The sequence below is a fragment of the Amblyomma mixtum genome, chromosome 6, assembly GCF_055824585.1.
Source record: "Amblyomma mixtum isolate Tamu chromosome 6, ASM5582458v1, whole genome shotgun sequence".
In the NCBI taxonomy this organism is placed as follows: Eukaryota; Metazoa; Arthropoda; class Arachnida; order Ixodida; family Ixodidae; genus Amblyomma; species Amblyomma mixtum.
The window spans coordinates 105,043,677-105,063,233 of record NC_143017.1 but is presented as its reverse complement, the minus strand read 5'-3'; the positions used below and the strand labels follow the sequence as shown (position 1 = coordinate 105,063,233).

General features: G+C 47.0%; 1 protein-coding gene across 2 annotated transcripts; it reads left to right on the top strand.

Annotated features, from left to right (window-relative positions):
* Positions 1–2,311: 2,311 nt before the first annotated feature.
* On the top strand, positions 2,312–16,962 carry Pp2A-29B (Protein phosphatase PP2A regulatory subunit A). Of its 2 annotated transcripts, XM_089548577.1 has the most exons (8): positions 2,312–2,499; positions 3,854–3,944; positions 7,095–7,195; positions 7,638–8,018; positions 9,530–10,539; positions 14,621–14,712; positions 16,553–16,583; positions 16,671–16,962. In XM_089548577.1, the coding sequence occupies exons 1-8, from the start codon at positions 2,416–2,418 to the stop codon at positions 16,717–16,719; spliced, it is 1,839 nt and encodes a 612-aa protein (XP_089404703.1). In that variant the 5' UTR covers positions 2,312–2,415; the 3' UTR covers positions 16,720–16,962. The 2 variants fall into 2 exon arrangements, with proteins under 2 accessions (XP_089404703.1, XP_089404704.1); XM_089548578.1 differs by lacking the exon at positions 16,553–16,583.
* The last annotated feature ends 2,595 nt before the right edge of the window (positions 16,963–19,557 follow it).

Here is a 19,557-nt window from a genome sequence, read left to right as displayed (position 1 = left end):
CCGCCATTGCTCTGGCAATATCGCACGGCAACGCAACAGGACACAACCATCACTATAGTGACGGACTCCAAACAAGCATGTAGAAACTACACAAGAGGCAGGATCGACAGCATCGCCAATCATATTCTACACACGACGAGAATACACAAAAACACTAAACATAGTATAGTGGAGGTTCCGGGACATGAGGGGATGAGGGGCAACGTGGCAGCAGACGAGTTAGCTCGAGGATACGTCAACCGAGCAGACTCAGCACTTTGCACCACAGGCACCTTTGACCCAGTTACCCCCACGTACTATATACTCGATCATTACAGGGGTCAGCGGAAACGCTACCCAGCCCCACACAAAAGGCTCACCAAAGAGGAGGCGGTAGACTGGCGCAGACTACAAACCGGTACCTACCCACACCTTCACAAACTACACAAGATTTTCCCTACACAATATGCAGACGAATGTCCGTGGTGACAGGGTAAACCTACACTAGAACATATCACATGGACCTGCCCTAAGGCAGACTTAGAGCCAAGAATAAACCCGAGTGTGATGCAGTGGGAGCACTTGCTGGCCAGCGAGGACGAGGAAGCGCAACGATTCCTTAACTATACGAGGGACTGAGCGGAAACACGCCAAGCTGGCGGCAGAGACCGACGAAGAGCGGGAGCCTCGCCTGGCTCAGCGGCGATTGAAAGACGCCGATCGAAAGATGACAACGAAGAGCCGTGGAGGCTGCAGATAGGGAGCCAACCGATGTGAGTTCTCGCAGTGCAGAGCGCACGACAGACCACGTCATCCGATGTCACTGTGTGAACAGCAGATAATCAAGCATAACCACGGCATAAAGCTTTCGCTTGTATATCCAGGCATAGCTGAGCAAACCACAGCCATTTTTTTACTACTACCGCTACTCCCGTCTAGCCTCGAACAACAAAGAGCTTCTCCTGTGCAGATATTTTCTTCGGCAATTTTCTGCTTAAACGTTCTTTATGTTTCCAGTGCATGCTGGCTTCTCTACTCTCGAATGATGGCCATTTCATACGCCACCCTGATTTGGCCATGTGCCCCCAAAGGAACTCTACAGGGCTGCTTGATTTTTAACCTTGCTTGACATTTATACCTAACTTTTGGGTGCATGTTTCCTTCTTGTAATGAGGCGTAAGGCATTATTTACTATACACGGATTACCACGTGGTATCCTCCTACGGCCACTAAATAATTTATAATCGAATTTCTTTCTCGTGCTGTTTCGGTTTCAACAGTCGAGTGATGGTTGTGACGTCATTGAGAGGTTATAGGCACATGAGGCATAAAAGAACCGCTATATAATCAGTGATTCTACATAAGTTGTTATTCCGACCATAGAGCTAATATACCAATTCCGACTTTCGAGGAAGGTTTGCTTCAGCACTGTAGTGAATTAAAACGATGATGCAACGATTACCTGGATGGATGCATGGATGGATGGATGGATGGATGGATGGATGGATGGATGGATGGATGGATGGATGGATGGATGGATGGATGGATGGATGGATGGATGGATGGATGGAAAAAACTTTATTTTCAATAAATTGGTGTTCTTGACCCTTACGGGTCACTGGGCGCCGTGGTCGATCCTTGGTCCAGGATGCCGCACTTGACTGCTGCCATCGTGGCTCGGTGTCAGCCGGATGATCAGACTCGACCCGCCGCCTGAGAGAAGTCGGTTCCAACCGACTCGCTTCGCCAATAGCGACAAACTGGCAGGCGCGCACGCGAGAGCGGCGCCTTCGCCTATTCAAGCGAACGGAGTGATAATTGGCTAGTCATGTAACCACAGCTGGCGAGACGACGGTCGGCGCAGCGGCGGCGGCGGGCGCGCGGCTGCAGCTGCGGTGAACCACGTGGTTAATCACGTGACAGACTCCCCTCCCCCCAACGCTCTCGTTTGAAGGTCAAATGTGGCCTCCCGGTAACCCTGGCTCCTGCTAGGCCATTAAAGCTTTCGCTTTAAAACATCTTTATTGATTGGAAATATACCGAGTCAAGGTACGTTATGAGGTGCGTGTGGAGAGGAGGGGGAAACGGTTGAACACTTGATACTTTTCTGTAAACAGCTTCATCCTACAGACGAAAGCAACGGGGCAGATTTATTCAAAGCACTGCGGTTTAAGGACAGCGGAGGAAAAATATATTTTAAACTAGTAGAAATAACCAAGCGAAGGTTATCTGATAGGTGGCTAAAGAAGAGCGAAATATTACGAATCACAGCTAGATGGCGTGAGCCTCCACCTGACTTGAAGGGTTCAGCATTATCCAATCATCCATCCATTCAGTGACTCGCCGCAGTCTGGCAGTCCCCTCGCTGCGGCCTCTGTCGCCTGTGTTGTTTTCGTTGCAGCGGGTCTCGTTGGACCTGCCTGAGGATCCGCTGAAATGGCAGCGAGCGACACAAACACGGAAGATTCTCTCTACCCGATTGCCGTGCTGATTGACGAATTGAGGAACGAAGATGTCCAGGTGAGGCACTGCTTTTGTCGTTTCCCTTACTCTGGCTTCCGAGGTTAGTCCTAACGGATTGTATGGCGACGGCTCAAAACGGTGCAGGTTGTGCCTTTTTTTTTTTCGGGGTTGGGGGAACTGTGGCTTCCTTTCGGTCCTAACTTATATTTATTAAGCTGTGCATTCCAAGTTGCTGCGTGCGAAACACTCATCGCTCTGAATGCCTCAGTGCAGTTGCCGAGACCTTGCTGTGAGGTGCCGGTGGGCGATTTTGACGCTTTGCGACCTCTTAATGCATGGGTCGTGCTAAACGAAAGGCCGCCGTTGGATCGTTACAAACATGCAGTCGCGAAAAGAATTGCGCGGGCTTTCCTTTTTAGATAGGCAATCTGGCGGCAGAGAAACGTTTCAGAGCCGTTTGTCGGCGACCAGTTTAGCGCTGCCGGCTCGAACTTTAGCTTTGATTATATCTTGATGGTAAAATTTTTCCTTATTGTTGCGATCGTTGAGCATGATTTCAAACAATGGCGATTCTTGAAAGTATACGGTGGCCGTACCCATGTAAACAAATTAGTGTGGGCAGATGAAAAGGAATAAAAATATTGTCCAGCCCACACCGCATAGAGAACAGCGCCCATGTAAAGAGCCGTGAACTACATTTTCGCGAAATTCGGGAAAGAATCACACTGTCGATTTGCATAGTCAGGCCAAATACGAATTACGTGCGCCACTTCGGTTTTCACTTCGGTTCGCCTGTTCGGATCCATTGTTCACAAATGGAACTTGTTCGGATAGGATGTACTGCATCAGGTTTAACAGGTTTAAACTGTGATATAAGATGCTTGAACCACCCTTTGAGACAGACAATTGCTTTATTGTTTTGTGCTGTTGTACACGTACTGCACAGACGCTGCGCAGATGCTGCACAGACGCCAATTAGAAGCAGTCGTCTTAGGCAGTGTCTATTCTGCTGGCAGCGAGGAGAATTTCCCTGCTGAAATTCCCTTCCTGTCCCAACCGCCTCTTTACCTATGCGGACCTAGCTCATTTCCTCTTCTGTTGCCCGGCTGCTCAGTGGTCGGGTTCTTATCTCCCCCCCCCCCCCCCCTTCCCTGTCCATCATTTTCTGGCTCGATTGGCTTGGTGCTGGAGGAGAAGAGGAACAGCCTTGACTGGCCGCCCAAGCAGTCTACATGCTCGGCCTGTAATTATGGCTGAATAAAGGCCTTGTACTACGACTGCTATGCTTATTGGATGTCTAAGCTATGTCTAAGCAAGCATATGTTGACCAGTATTTTGGTTTAGAAAACACTAGGAAAAACAGTGGGTGTGCCTTCTTTATGTAAAGCGAAGCAACTGTGCCTCTTTTCAGCTACGTCTCAACAGCATCAAGAAGCTGTCAACCATAGCACTGGCCCTTGGTGTGGAGAGGACCCGCAGCGAGCTCATTCCCTTCCTCACTGGTGCGTCAGTTTGTTTTTCTGAACATTTTTTTTTTTCTTTTGTAATCTTTCATGCTGATGTGCTGAGCACCCAGAGGGTCCTGAAGTGACTTGTTTCTTGGACTGTAGTTTCCTTGTCCTTGCGACTTCCTTTGCTGTCATGTCAGCATTGTTAGCATGGTAGAAGGCATAGAATGGTGTGGCTTATCATGTGTGGTGCCTCGAATGCCTGGCCAGTTCCACACATTCGCATTGCATAGTTCTGTGGGTTGTAAATCGGGGTGTTTCACATAACACAGGCCAAAGTTAACTTAATAAGCAATTGACAATGTGTCGTGTACAAATGAAACCAACTATCATTTTTGACTGCTCCGCCCTCTTCCTCATTGAGTGACTCATTTAAATTACACATTTCGTTACTGCTCACTTCAGAGCACTTTAGTGATTCGAAATGTTATAAGGTGCATTCAGAAACGCCATTCTGGTTGTTTGCGACAGGATAGCTGCTAGGCTGTCTGCTTGTGCAATGCTTAAAAGTACTCTTATAAATCCTTAGAAAAAATAAATAAATAAAAACTGTGTGGCTTTGCAATTGTGCGCCTGTACTAAATTGCTGTAATGCAGTTCTTCAATGTACAGGGTCGTCCACTCTTAGTTAGAATCCGCTAGCGCATGGCCGCACTATTCAGAGGGCCACCGCATGCGACACAGTCGCTCATCGCAGTAAAGTGGCGCCGGAGAAGGTGTACCTGGACGTGGTGCTTCGCGTCATCTGCCACTTCGCTTCGATGCGCAGCCGTTTCGGACGCAGTGAGCCTCCAAAGAGCACGGCCATGCGCTAGCGCAGGGGTTCTCAAACTTTTTTGCTTGGAGAAACCCCAAAAGCCTTCAATAAGTTCCAAGGAACCCCCCCCCCCCCCCCCCCCCCCCCCTGCTTTCACTTACCAGCAATGTTGTCGAGTGCATTTTGCAAAGAGAGAGTTGCAAAAGTTAAATGTTTATTGCACCATTAATACAAATACTAATGTGATGGGTGGTACTGCTTCCCTTTTGAGAGCAAGTCAAAGCGTGGCTCAGCAGCACTCAGAGCTAGTCTCATATCAGCTGCCGGGTCAGGGCCAGTGAGGGTTCTCGCGGAACACAAGAAGACAGCTCGCGGAACCCCTGTGTTCCGCGGAACCCAGTTTGAGAACCCCTGCTCTAGCGCATTCTAACTAAGAGTGGACGACCCTGTACAAAGTCCCCAGCTGGCTCTTTCACTGTCGGCCTGATGATTTACATTATGGCCTGCATTCACTCCCTCGTCTTATTCACCTACCATCATATGCATCTTAAAACGAGCACCTGTGTTTTACCAAAGCCACACACAATGCATGCTTGGCCTGGATGAACACCCGCATTAGGACAACTATGAGTTAGACATGGTCATTTAAAGCAGTCTCTTCCTCCTTTGTCCGCTGAGACTTGTCACTTGCTCATATCTAGTGTGTGTGGGCCTTTGTTAAAAACACACGTGATGCATCGTAATTTAAGTACAGAGCTGGGATATTATGGGTTGTTAGCGTGAATGGATCTGGTGTTTCTGAGCACATTTTCTGCAACCTTTCAAAGTCCCATCCTGCTTGAAATGAGTAATCAGTGATTTACATTAATTAAAAATAATTAGCCTGTGCGGTTTGAATAAAAGTAGAATCTGACTTGCACTGTACTAGTGCCTGCCATATGCGGCTTATTTATACTGTATGTGAGCTTTTTATTTAAGGCTTGGCCTGTGTTATGTAGAACACCCGGTGCATTTTTTTTCCTGTGATTTTTTGAACATATCCTCTTTATTTATTGTTCGGGATTGAGCTAGTGTTTGCGAATGACCTAGTGTTACTGAAGCCGCCACATATGGTGGTGTAAGGTGTAGGAACAGGCTGTCAGGAGCATTTCGGACCTGTTTATAGGTTAATTCCTTTGCCTGTTGCTGCTGTATGCATCTTTCTATATGTGCCTGCTCTAAATTGGTTATTGATTACTCTTTGTTGCAGCAGTGCTTTGATCTTGGAGCATCATTTTCATTGTACCAGCTCACTAGCTCAGTGCTTCTATTTCCTGGTTACCAATAGGTCAACTTTCATTAATTTGAACCCAAATAAGATCAGCAATATGTTTGAATTAGACAGAGTTTGAATTAAAGGGTCTTATCTATACCTTTCATGTTTTGTGACGCCAGGTGTCACTTCAAATTAACTGTAATTTTGAATCAACTAGATCCCACTGTATGCCTTGCACTCAATGTCAGTTATCACTTCTAGAAAATGCACTGCACATGAGGGCACAATGTTTGTGGGGTTTGTGGGGGCACTCGGTTCCACTGACCTTTGTGAGGCCCTATTCAATGACCCATGATTGGCAGAATTTAGTACCTATACTAGATTTCTCTCATGTCCATTGATAGTTACTGGAGTGCGTGGATGCTTTGCATGTGGTCCGTTTCGTTTGTTGATGCTTCAGGATATGTGGTACTTGTGTCGGGCTTGTGGAGCTGTCATTATGGAGTTAAACTGGGTGCGGGGATTCATTGTGCACTTCTCATGGGCACCGTTCTCCTCTAATAACATTTCAGATTGCTGAAGTTGCATGGGGTGGGTCTTTTCTGTAGAATTCTGCTTGAATATGAAAAAAAAGAAAAGGGAAAGGGGAGGACTTTGATTATTTTCCTCACAATTTAATGTACCTGAAGTATGGGGTTCCAGTTGGCATTCTGCAATCCTGGCTCTAAAGCATTTGAAGTACGACCAGAAAAAGAAATTCCTTGTAAGTAGCCTTAGCTCTTGTGAGAGGCTTTGTTCTGCTTCAGTGTACCACACTTGTCTGTCACTGTCGCTCGCATGTGGTGGTATGAACAAGCCGACCTCTCTGGCCACCCTAGGCATGGTCAAAGGTAAACACAACCTCTTGTGATAGATGAGACTTTATTGCACACTGCATTGTCTGTGTGCATAATTTTCCGTAGCTTTCTTTTGGGTCGTTTGTGGAAGGTAACGCTTTCGATTGCTTGCTGGTAGCACTTGTGTGGCAAGGCAATGCCTCGCATTGCAAGAAATGTGAAGTAGTGGCACACCACGATTTAGCCTGGAGTGTGCAGATGAAGCAAGGAGTGTCTTGTCTCTTGGTGTGCTGCAGACACCATCTACGATGAGGATGAGGTGCTTTTGGCGCTGGCCGAGCAACTGGGCAACTTCACCCCTCTGGTTGGCGGCGCCGAATTTGTCCACTGCCTCCTGGTGAGCAATGCTCCAACACAGTTCTGAATGGCGCATGAGAATGGTCCACAGCTCAAATTGCCTCCTTTATGGCCATCAACATTCAGTAGCCGCTTTTTCTTGCTTCCTGTTTTGGCATCAGAGGTCAGTTCAGCGTTGTATAAATTGTAATTTGAGATATTGAGTTTGTGGCCAAAGATTGTAAAAATAGCTACTGAGCGTAATGTTTAGTGGTCAAACCTTAATACTTTACTGTCTCTTTGCAATGTCCCGTGACAGAATTGAGTTGTGCTTGCTTGATAGGTCTAGCTTTCTGACAGCTCAGCAGCTGTTCTCTTGGAGACTGCTTGAAACTCCGCAAGCATTTGTATTTCGCTTAACTGTGCATTGTGGTCATGATTTTAAGGAGTCTACTCTTCCTAGACTGTCCTGCGCAGCCTCCTGAATGTGTGTACGTGTGCAGCCCCCCCTTGAGAGCCTGGCCACTGTGGAGGAGACTGTGGTGCGGGACAAGGCGGTGGAGTCCCTGCGCGCCATCTCACAGCAGCACAGCCCAGCTGACCTGGAGCAGTACTTTGTGCCGCTGGTGAAGCGGCTCGCCTCGGGCGACTGGTTCACGTCGCGGACGTCAGCATGCGGCCTGTTTGCAGTGTGCTACCCGCGCGTGACGCCCGCTGTCAAAGCGGAGCTGCGCAGCCACTTCCGCAACCTGTGCCAGGACGACACGCCCATGGTACGGCGTGCAGCGGCCTCCAAGCTGGGCGAGCTGGCCCAGGCTGTCGAGCCCGAGTGGCTCAAAGGGGACCTGGTGGCCATGTGGGGTTACCTGGCCCAGGACGAGCAGGTGAGGGGCAACTGCACCCAATTTATAGTCTTCGTGAAATTCTATTGAATGGCTTTCTTTGTGTCAGTTGATTTTGTTCGGCAGCAGAAGCGGCATTTAGTGGTGAGAAAGTTGTAGTTTGAATATTTTTTCTGTTATTCAGCTCATAATTGTGGCATCCATGATGGTATCGAGACACGTATTTAGTGGGCACAGTTTTCTGCGTGCTAACATAGTGAATTCAGAAAGGGTCCATCCAACGTGACAGTTCTTAAGGTATGCAGTGACCAAAATACAGTTGAACCTTGATTATGCGTCCCCCGTTCATGCGATGACCTGCATTTTACGACGGATTGGCACGGGTCCATCGAATCTCTCGCAGGGATACTGCATTAAAAGCCTCAATTATACGACGAAAAAATAAGCACACCCCGCTTTGTACAGCGGCCGGTGACCATCCGGAATGAGAGACACTGACGGACGTGAAGTCAGTAAAGTTGGTTCCAGATCGGAATTAAGACCGAGACATGCCTGCAACAATGCAGTCGAGTGCATGACTGCTTATAATGACGGTTCTGCCAACGTCTCGGACTCTGACTCTTCGTGCAGGGGACCCTTGGGCATCGGTGTGAAGCAGCTAGCCAGTCCTTTTTTCCACACGCTTCGCTGATGTACATATTTGGAAAATCAACTGTACGGTCATATTAGCATGAGGTTATTGCAGAAACGGTTACAAGATTAGACATTTCTAAGTTCATTGGCAGCTAGTACAGAGCTTGTCAGGCCTAGTAACGCCGAGCGAGGCAGGAGCGAGCGAAGTGCTGTCACCCTGTGGGCCATACATCGCTGCAGGAAGCGCACTGCCGGCGCATTTGCGTCGTAGGCGAACATCGGGTTTTCTTTTATGATGTCAATTCCTTGTACAGACACTGCTGCCTGCTGCTGTGGAGGGATAACGGTTCTAGAGGAAGTCCAAACAGAAAGACATGTCGCCGGCATAGTCATACTGCATGCTGCAAAACGTCTTTGAAGGGTTGGAGCAGCCATATTTCGGGCACGTCATCCAAATCATCGTTTTCGAGGTGCATGTGAGGTGCAGGGATGGGAGCGCTTGCCTGCCTTGTCTAAAACCACCTCTTTGACACCGAAAAGCCTGGCTGCATGCGGTCTCAGAACTGATTCTTGCCGAACGAAAACAGGCAGTTTTATAACTCGCAGGGGAAAGAACTTCAATCAATTTTTGAAAGCCTGAGTAGTAGGCTTGTTTAACAGGAGAATGTGTCACTCCCAAATCTTCAATTATATGACGGTTTCACGTGGTCCCCTGAAAGTCATCATCGAGGTTCTACTGTACTTTAAAATGTCTACAGGATCACGATAATAGAGGTTCTTGGTATGTGCTGTGCATCCGAAAACTTTAATGCTTATTTTCAACACAGTGAAGATTCCTCTATGTTTATAATGGTGCTGTGCTTGCCTGTCCCATCATTCCCAGATGAAACTTCATCATTTTTGCTCTTGTGTGTCTGCAGGACAGCGTGCGTCTGTTGGCAGTGGAGGCGTGTGTGTCACTGGCAGGCCTGCTTCCCCGGGAGGAGCTAGAGCCTCTGCTGCTGCCCACCCTACGCCAGGCTGCGGAGGACAAGAGCTGGCGGGTGCGCTATATGGTGGCCGACCGCTTCACTGACCTCCAGAAGGCCCTGGGGCCCGAGGTAACACGCGCCGACCTAGTGCTGGCCTTCCAGAACCTGCTCAAGGACTGCGAGGCTGAGGTGCGTGCAGCCGCTGCGCACAAGGTCCGCGACTTCTGCCAGAACCTGCCCGCTGAGGTACAGGAGCAGGTGATCATGAGCAACATCCTGCCCTGCGTCAAGGACCTTGTGTCGGACCCCAACCAGCATGTCAAGTCAGCCCTGGCCTCTGTCATCATGGGCCTGTCACCCATCCTGGGCAAGCAGAACACCGTTGAACACTTGCTGCCGCTCTTCCTATCGCAGCTCAAGGATGAGTGCCCCGAGGTGCGACTCAACATTATCTCCAACCTGGATTGTGTCAACGAGGTGATTGGCATCCAGCAGCTTTCCCAGTCCCTGCTGCCGGCCATCGTTGAGCTGGCCGAGGACTCCAAGTGGCGCGTGCGCTTGGCCATCATCGAGTACATGCCCCTGCTGGCCGGGCAGCTGGGCGTGGAGTTCTTCGACGAGAAGCTCAATGCGCTGTGCATGACGTGGCTGGTGGACCATGTGTTTGCCATCCGCGAAGCGGCCACCCAGAACCTGCGCAAGCTGGTCGACAAGTTTGGCCGCGACTGGGCTCAGGCCACGGTCATCCCCAAGGTGCTGACCATGTCGCGTGACCAGAACTACCTGCACCGCATGACCTGCCTCTTCTGCATCAACGTGCTGGCCGAGGCCTGCGGGGGCGAGATCACCGGCCGCCTTATGCTCGCCACTGTGCTCGGCCTGGCTGCTGACTCGGTGGCCAATGTGCGTTTCAACGTGGCCAAGACCCTGCAGCGCATTGCCCCCCTGCTGGATCCCCAGTGAGTGTTCCACTTCACGTATTGTGTGCAGTCTCTGCGAATGTGGTGAGGATGGCCTCTCCCTGCCATCTGCTAGCCATCCTGCCTAGCCTACAGTAGAACCCCGTTCATGCAACAACCTGCATTTTCGATTTACGGCGAAAAAATGTTCATGCCTCGTTTCGTACAATGGACGGCAGGAACTGTCCGGAATGAGAGGCGCTGACGGAGCACTTTATTCGCAGGTGTAACATCAGCTGAGCTGATTCAAGATCAGAGTTGTGATGGAGATGCACGCGCAGTGATGCAATCGAGCGCACGATGACACATAATGACAATTATCTGCTGATGGCTCAGACTCCGCGTCTGCGACCCGTGGCCATCAGTGCGAGGTGGCTCGCCGGGCCCGTTTTTCCGCTTGCTTGCGCTGATGAAGGTGTTAAGGAAATCAATTGTATGCTCATACCAGCATGAAGTTATTGTAAAGGCAATTTTAAAGGCAGTTTGCAATTGTGTAAATACAGTATTAATCGCAGTGCCAAGTTCGGGGTGCACCTATTATGCGCGTAAATAGAAAAGGCTGGTTTTTCGTGACCAAACTGGGGGTGCGCCTATTATGCGAGTAAATACGGTATACGGTAATTCAAAGGAGCAGTGGGAGGCTGCCCTACACACGGCTTCCCTGATCTCCAGGGCAAGATCCTAGATTGGGCTCAGAGCGTAACAGAAGCTTACTGAGCGGGAAATACTGCAGGAAACAATTTTTCTCTACACCTTGAGCTTAGCGCATATAGCCTCAGTTGCTTATGTGCCACTAAGCACAATACATCATAAATGCTTCTACAGCTCTTTGTGGGTATGTTGATGTTTTGTCTGGCTGCAAAAGGTGCACTTATTGTTGAGGTACTTTGATTTAAAAATTTTCTAGGCACACCGTAAAGGACTGCAATGTAGACTAGCCTGTGGGGTCTAAGCCCAAAAAACTATATAACGCATATGCTTTACTTGCAAAATTAGGCTATGGTGGCAACAGCTGTGTGTCAGCTTTTGGCACTTTCTAGCTTATCCCTTTTAGACACGCGTTATGCTCCATGAAGAAAAATGTCATAATTTGTGTGTGCATGTTTTGAATCCCCATATAAAAAAAAAATGAATGGCTCTAAAACTTTAGGAATTCGTGTCCACCGTGCACTTTCATGCTCATGGGATATGCGCCCTGTGCTTCAAGGAAATATATGTATGCCAAAGTAATTGCTTGCTTTATCGTCCGAAGCAATTTCTGCCATTAATTATCAGCAGCAGTGTCCTTTAATAAAATATTCCACCGTGTGGGAAAAAAAAAGTTTCAACCCCAGACAGTGCTGTCTAGGCAAACCGTAGAACTTTGCGATGTCCATTTTGATGTCTTGTTTTTTAAAAGTTATTTTTTTCTGGGCACAAAATGGCCCTATCTTTCTCTCCAGCATGGATTTCAAATGTAGCCAGCCGGCATCATGAAAGCAGCTCTAGATGCCTTCAAGAAAATTTTCATAAGTCGCGTGTATAACTGTCGACACCTTGCCACAGCATTTTTCGGTGTCTCTTTAAGGTATGTCACCACCTTTGAAAAGGCGTTTTTTTTTTTGTAAAAATTACATTTTTTCTTTTTTTACTTTTCGGGAACCCCTAAACATTCAAAAATGTTTTGCAGCAAAAATAATGTTCGTATCTTATATTGTTCAAAAGTTATAGCCAACTTTCGAACAGGTGGTCAACAGTTCTGAAACCGAAACTGATGTGGTTTGGTAACAGAAACTGATAACTGAGAATCAACGGCATATATTGATAATTTTCTGTTTTGTTTTAGTCTGATATGCAAACGATTATTCAAAGGCAGTTTGTAAGGCTTCATTTTTTTTTTAAACATTGCTTTAAATTTCCGCAAGGGGGATGCATGACGCTACAAGTGTCTCAGTTTACTTTGTGTGCGATTCACGCTATCGCCTTGAATGCTACCGGATTCGTCCTTCAATGATAGCATCAGAAGTTCAGCAGATATTTTGAGGGAAGCAGGCATCGAATCTGGCCACCACACTCTCGTAGCATGTTGTACCAGTGACCAGTACCGTGTGAAGAAGGCCTATCATCAATCAACGGGTGAGGCAAAACATCTCCGCAAGAAAAGACGGGCAGCAACAAAAGCCAAAAGAGGGCTCGTGTCAGCTAAGGAGGGCCCCAGCTATGATCCTGGAGGATTTTAAATTCCTAGGGCATGATGATCTTGTTTCTACAAGGATTAAAAAACTTTAATCTTGTTTTTCTCAAAAAATTGATTTCTTGTACTTTCTTCTTGCGCAAACAGCTATATAACTGAAATGAATCAATATTTTTCAATGAAGCTTTGCACACTCGTTCCTTTATTACCAACCTGTGCAATGAACTAGGATAAATGAAATCGAATGGAGAGTTTTGATATAATAACGTTTTATGTCAAGGAATGCAGGGAAAAATGACAATTTTTTGTTTTCTTTGGCATTTTTGCTATAACTTGATTCCCAATTATTGGATGGCTAAGATCCTAGTTGGCTGCACAGTCTGGTTAGTTGGCTAACTGTATGCCAAAAAGTTTACAATTCCTGCTCTCCATTCACTAGTTATGAATGTTTGCATAACAGCCAAGTTTCGGCAATTTTTTGTGAATAATAAATGCCAGCATGGCTTTTTTCACTATTTTTTGCTTTTGGATATCATATAAAACAGTGCTTTATAAGGTAAATGGGAAATAAAAATTTAATAGTCAAAATTTTAAAAAAATTATGAAAAAGGTGGTGACATACCTTAAGTATTGTTATTATTGTAAATTTCACACTTGGGTGTAACTCAACACTAGCCTTGTCGCATTGCAAACCATGTGCAGTACTGCACCACTGCCAGAGATTTGTGCCTTAGGTTTTAGTAGTCGTGCATCATTTAAAATATACACTCAGAAAGAGTTGCTACCTTTCACTTAATAATTAGCTTCTCACAGCCAAGCTGTTATATATAAAAGGATGACAGCCCCGGGTGTATGGTTTGATAGGTAGAATGGACATAGTACACATCAGGAAAGCTAGCCAGCCAGAATTTAGGCAAGCCATATCCATCTGCATTATGTGCATTAACTCTCTTCCCTTACCACGCCCGTTGAGCATCGTTAGCCCGCTAATGATTGCGCACCAATTTCGGAACCTTCCACATTGCTTATGGGAACGCTATGTGTCTGGCTTGTAGTCAAAGAACGGTAGTTCCATTCTCAAAGTTTTTTTTTTTCTTTTTTCCCGCTAGGCGATATTTTTCTAATGGGCTATGAAGACGTACTGCACTATTGCCAGCTAACAATGACTTCACCACTCGACTTGGGAGCCTTCCTTGTTGGTTACGGGCACACTGTGTCATGCGGCTTGTAATTGGACAAATAAAATTTCGTTTTTGATGTAGTCTTTTTTTTTTTTTTTTTCCTGCAAGACGGAATTTTTTCAATGCGATCCGAAGACTCTGTACGCTTGGAAGTCTCCGCGTGGGCGCCATGCACTATGAAACAGGACTCCGCTTTGTCTACGATTGAATTTATCAATGTCCCGAGCAGGAGCAAGGCTGGAGATACTGCCTTTTTGTCGAGATTTAATTCTGACGTCGGTGATGACTGCAACCAACCTGGAGCACAGGCAGCCGTGCTGTGCGTGCCAAACTACACAGTTTCCTAATTCAGTTTTGTAACAAGAATACTCTTTAAGATGGAAGTTTGATTTGTTCAGATCGTGGCCGTTAAAATAACAGACAGTTTGCATATTGGAGAAAATTCTTAGCACTTTTATTTTTAGATACAGGCGTATCTTTACAAGTTTTGTTCAGTTTTTTTCCTAAAATCTTGTTTTTGGTAAACAGAATTTTTTGTTGCGACGTGCAATTCATTATTCAATCTAATATGCCTAGAAACCACATTTATTTAGCTTGGTTTCATGTATTGCATTAAATTTTAGATGCAGTAGTTTTTGCAGAAAAAAAGGCTGCTCAAACCTGCAAAAAAACTGTCGTTTTCCCCGTGGTGAAGAAAGAGCTAAGACTGGAGTTTGGTTCTGTGCAGGGTACTGCAAAGCCAGGTGAAGCCCTGCCTGGAGAAGCTGAACACAGATCCTGACGTTGATGTTCGGTACTTCGCTTCAGAAGCCTTGGCTGGTGAGTGCACTCTGGGGAGAATCATATATCGCTCAGTTTTACTAGCCGGGTATGTGTGTAGCAGCGTACCTCATGAGCCCTTAATTTTGTCTTGCTAGACCAATTGTTCTCTGGTAAGCACACTCTGCTGCTTGTGGTAAGATAGCTGGCTAAAATTTTGGTAATTGCTACAGTGATCTTATCAGAACTCTCCCACCTCTGCTTCTTGGTGTTTTTATATAGGGGAGTTTGGGTGAGGCAAATGCTAGAGCCCTCCACTTATTGCTGATGACTATTGCTTGACATTAGTGAGCTAGTTTTCGTTCGGTTTGATCTGAGGCTGGGTCCCATGCCATGAGGAATCCTAGCGTTGCGATGCACTTTGTGTACAGGAGAATAGCACTTTCGCTAATGTGTAGAATGGCGCATTTTGCCGGCATGAACAGTAATCATGCCCTTGTTAGCATTGACAGGTATTGATTGCTGAGAGCAGTACTGTAAAACCTTTTTGATGTCGTAGCTGTGATTTCGGAACTGGCTCACAAGTTTGTCACTGAGGTGTGCGTCTGTAGATATTTACAGTATGGTGTGTGAATATTAGGTTTAAAGTTGATGCGTGTTCGAATATAATGCAGTTTAGCTGTGAATTGAATTGAATATTCTTAAACACAAGTACTGTTAAGCCCGAGCCACAAAGTAGCACTTGTCCGGCATCGCATCACCATCTCATCTACTGCCATTCGCGCTCGGCGCTCACAGGAGAGGGTGACCAAACACATCAGGGCATATGAACTGGCATCTACATCAAGGGGCTTGAAGAGATCGTGGATGTGTGGTGTTGTCCCCTGTCTATAGGTAATTGTCCTGTTCAGTGACAACGAGAACATATTGCAGGGTTACGGGGGACAGATGGCATGAGGACTTCTGCCTCGAAGAAAGGAGCCATGCCTATGGCGGGGCACAGCAGCGCTGATTAAAGGGGCACTAAAGAGGAATCTAAAATCGTCTTTTTACCGCGGGAACTTGTTCTACGCTCTCCAAGCATTCTTAGAAACTTCGAATTATTCTGTGCAGCCAGTTTCTCTATTAAATAGAATCGGCTCCCTCCTTTTTTGTTGAACTCACCTCCGAAAAAGAGGAGTCAGCCAGCATGTGCATTTTTTTTCAGCCAGTCACGTGGAGGGTTCGCTTTTGCTTTTATTTTGTTTTATAGGTTTCTGCGAGTAAATAGTTTGTCACAGAAAGCATAGCGATAGATTAGGCCCACGGAAATAAAAATACACATGGACTCTGTTTTCGCCGATTGCAGGGCTCCAAGCCGCCACGCGACTTGCTGAGAGGCACTCTACGCATTGGCTGACTCCTCTTTTTGGAGGTGTGTTAAAAAAAGAGGCGGGAGCCAGGATTTTTAATTCGATATAATATGAAAATGGGCTGCACAGGACAATAATTTGATGTTTAAGAATGCTCTGAGAGTGTAAATCCAGTTCTCGCGGTAAAAAGACGAGCTCAGAATCCTCTTCAGTGCTGAGATCTCATATCGCCCGATATCTGCATTCCCAATGTCTGCTTGCTCCAAGTGCCAGAATTTCGCCACCAGTAATGCCATTTGCCTAGACGCTGACATGACATTGAAGAAACATTGCTTTGTGTCAAAATTTTCATTTTAAACTTCGTACTGAATTTTTTTTTCAATTTTTGCAATACTGTATGACACAGAGTGGGTGAGGGAACAAACGCGGATTACTGACATCCTTGCTGTTCGTGTAAAGTTTAGCTCAGTATACGAGCTGTAGCTGATGTTGGTGACGAAATTGGAAAAATGTGAGGTAACAATTCAACTATGCTTTATAACTTCCAGCAGGGAAAGACGTTGGAAAACAGCCGCAAAGGTAGGCTTGCTGGGGGCATGGAGGGGGCTCACACTTGGGGACAAATGTATTGACTGTGTGTTTTTTGTTCTTGTTTTGCTTTTGCAGTAGTGCCGTGAACCTCCCCGGCCAACCTGCTGTTCAGACCCCGTCTTAGCCTGTGACAATAAAAAGTGTCCGCCCGCTGCAGCACATGTACACACACTCACACACCACAACCAATGGCCTCCCTTCGCTGCCCTGCTGGCCAGAGCATTGCTGCCCATCCTAGTGGCATGAGTGAGGACTTGGGAGCATAGCCAAGTGCGCTGAAGGGCGAAAAAAAATGTAACAAAGTTCTCGTCACTAAGCTTGTGGCGAGGTCATTGCAGATTAGTAAAACATTATTCACGAGGCCACATTTCTTGCGTGTTTCTTTGTTGCGTTCTGAGTTGGTCAGTTTGGCAATGTTGCTAGAGTTCTCAGAATTGACTACTTAGCTGAAGCAGTAGGAAAAAATTAGGCGCCGCCGCGGTGGCTCAGCGGTTATGGTGCTCGGCTGCTGACCCGAAAGACGCGGGTTCGATCCCGGCCGCGGCGGCTAGAATTTCTTTGGAGGAGAAATTCTAGAGGCCCGTGTACTGTGCGATGTCAGTGCACGTTAAAGAACCCCAGGTGGTCGAAATTTCCGGAGCCCTTCACTACGGCGTCTCTCATAGCCTTAGTCGCTTTGGGACGTTAAACCCCATAAACCAAACCAAAAAATTAGGCAGTGGCTTAGCTCTGGTTAAGCCTGGAAATACAAGCGAAAAGCTTCAGTTATGCTTGGTTTGACAGCCGTCCACACACTGCCTGTACGGAGGCGGAGGAGGAGGCTGAAATTGGCGCGTTTAAAACTGCCCACAGGAATGCGGAGAGGAGGGTTGTCGGCTGCGACGCGGGCAACACGCGGCTGAAACGAAAGGTCAAACGGTGGGCAAAGAGGCGAAGCACGCAGTTGTAGCGACAGCGAGGAGGCGACGCACATGCGCAGTAGCGCGCGGCTGCGCCAAAAGGCCAGGCGGCGGCGGCGGCGAGGAGCGACCACCTGCGCGGCGCGTGACGTCACTCGGTTTCGCACGTGCGCATAACTCACCAGTTTGCCTCACAAGAAGCTCGGCTCTGACCCTGGTAGTGAAGCTTTTCACTTAAAAATTGCCCACTGCACTTTCTTCAGTATCAGCAGAGACCAAAACGTCGAATGCTCTGGTTTGTTCCCTGTCTTCATGCGATTACATTTCTGTAATGCATTCATGCTACTACAGCTGCCTCGCTGGTGAAAAAAAAAAAAGATAGCCAATGCTACTGCTACTCTGATACACACCCCAGTATTGCATCAAATGAGCAGACAAAAGACGTGATGTTTGCAAGAGTTTTGCTGCAGCTGTTTACTACACCGTGGTTGGCATTGTGCAGAAGAGCAGTATATTTTCTGAAAGTAATGGTTGCTCAGTAGGTCCTTATATAGAGCCTGTTTTCCTTAAGGGTCTGTAGGGGTTTTAAAGGAGTTTCTGAAAACTTGCTTGCTCAACAGACAATGTAAAAGGGTACACACACAGGCGGCTGTGTTTTTTTTCATGTCCTGTTATGCACTCGGATTTCTGAAGGCATGTACCAACTTGCCCAAAATGTAATGCTTCTGCGTTAGGAAGTTTGTCCATAATGCAGTTTTTGCGACATAGTTTTGTTTCGATGGTCCGGTTCAAATTTCCTCTTGCTGTTAAGCCTTACTGGACGCCAAGTAGTCTCAGTGTAATTGCAATGTTGGGAGCGGGATGCCTGTAGCTTTATTGTTAGTGTACTAGCACTAAGTGGGCGCATAGCGAAAAATCCGTTGTGTCCAGGTGGACCTCGGGCAAGTTTGGAGGAGTGTCGCACCTGCTGCAGCCAGTGGGGGAGAGGGTGTGAAGATAGAAATGTGCAGGTGCCAGAAAAGAGGCGAAGGATGAAGTAGCCAGTGGAATGGGCATTGCAGCAAATGGAAATTCATGATAATTATGATGCATCAGTTCCTTTGACAGATTGCGAAGCCAGGACATGCACATTCCCCCTCCCACGCAAATCCCTCAACAGAGGGATCCCCCATGGCTTGGCACCAGACATTCGCCAATGCGCAATATGCTGTTCTGCACATGCGCGAATATACGGCAATACAGAGCGGGTAAGACAAGAACTAAGAACCGTCATTTGGTTGCTCGTGTGGCGCAACAGTTTAGTACTGCATTTTCAATGTCTAAGGGCAGTGGTTCGAATCGGGGTGTTAAAGCACAAAAATCACATCATTTACACCTGCGGACAAGTTCCCTTTTCTTAGGTGCTTTTGAGCCGAATCGCTGGTTAAACCAATCTTGAAATATATTTTTCAACATATTTTTTTTTTTCTTCCCCCAGAAATATTTGTGCACAAACCAGTTAATTCCCTGCGGATGTGAGGTACTTTTAGGTTGCATTTTGATATATTTTGAATAAAAATTTGCCTTTTAAAAAGCTTTCACACCAGCCGGGAGGGGAAACCGGAAATTGCTGCACTGCACCGTTGCGCATGTCGGCTGCCTCAGGCGCACACTTTCCCAGACCTCTACCAGAAAAACCTTTCGCACACAATATCCTGGATACTGCCCATCATGCAGCAGCCCTACAGCCACACTCCTCCACTCCCTTTGGGAATGGCCCGACAGGGCACCAACTCTTCGCATCCCATTGCTCACAACCTGGACAGTCTGTTTCCCAAATGGGTATCATCATCAGCCTGCTACGTTCACTGCAGGACAAACGCCTCTCATGTCCCTCCTAATAACCCTGCCCTGTAGCAGCTGCAATGCACAATTACCCCCACAAACTTCCTAATTTTATCCTTCCACCGGACTTTCTTCTGTGCTTGGTCTTTCTTGGGAGTGCACTCCATTATCTTCCTTCTCACTGCATGTCCTGCCCATCCATGCCTTTTTCCTTATTTCAGCTAGGGTGCCGATAACTC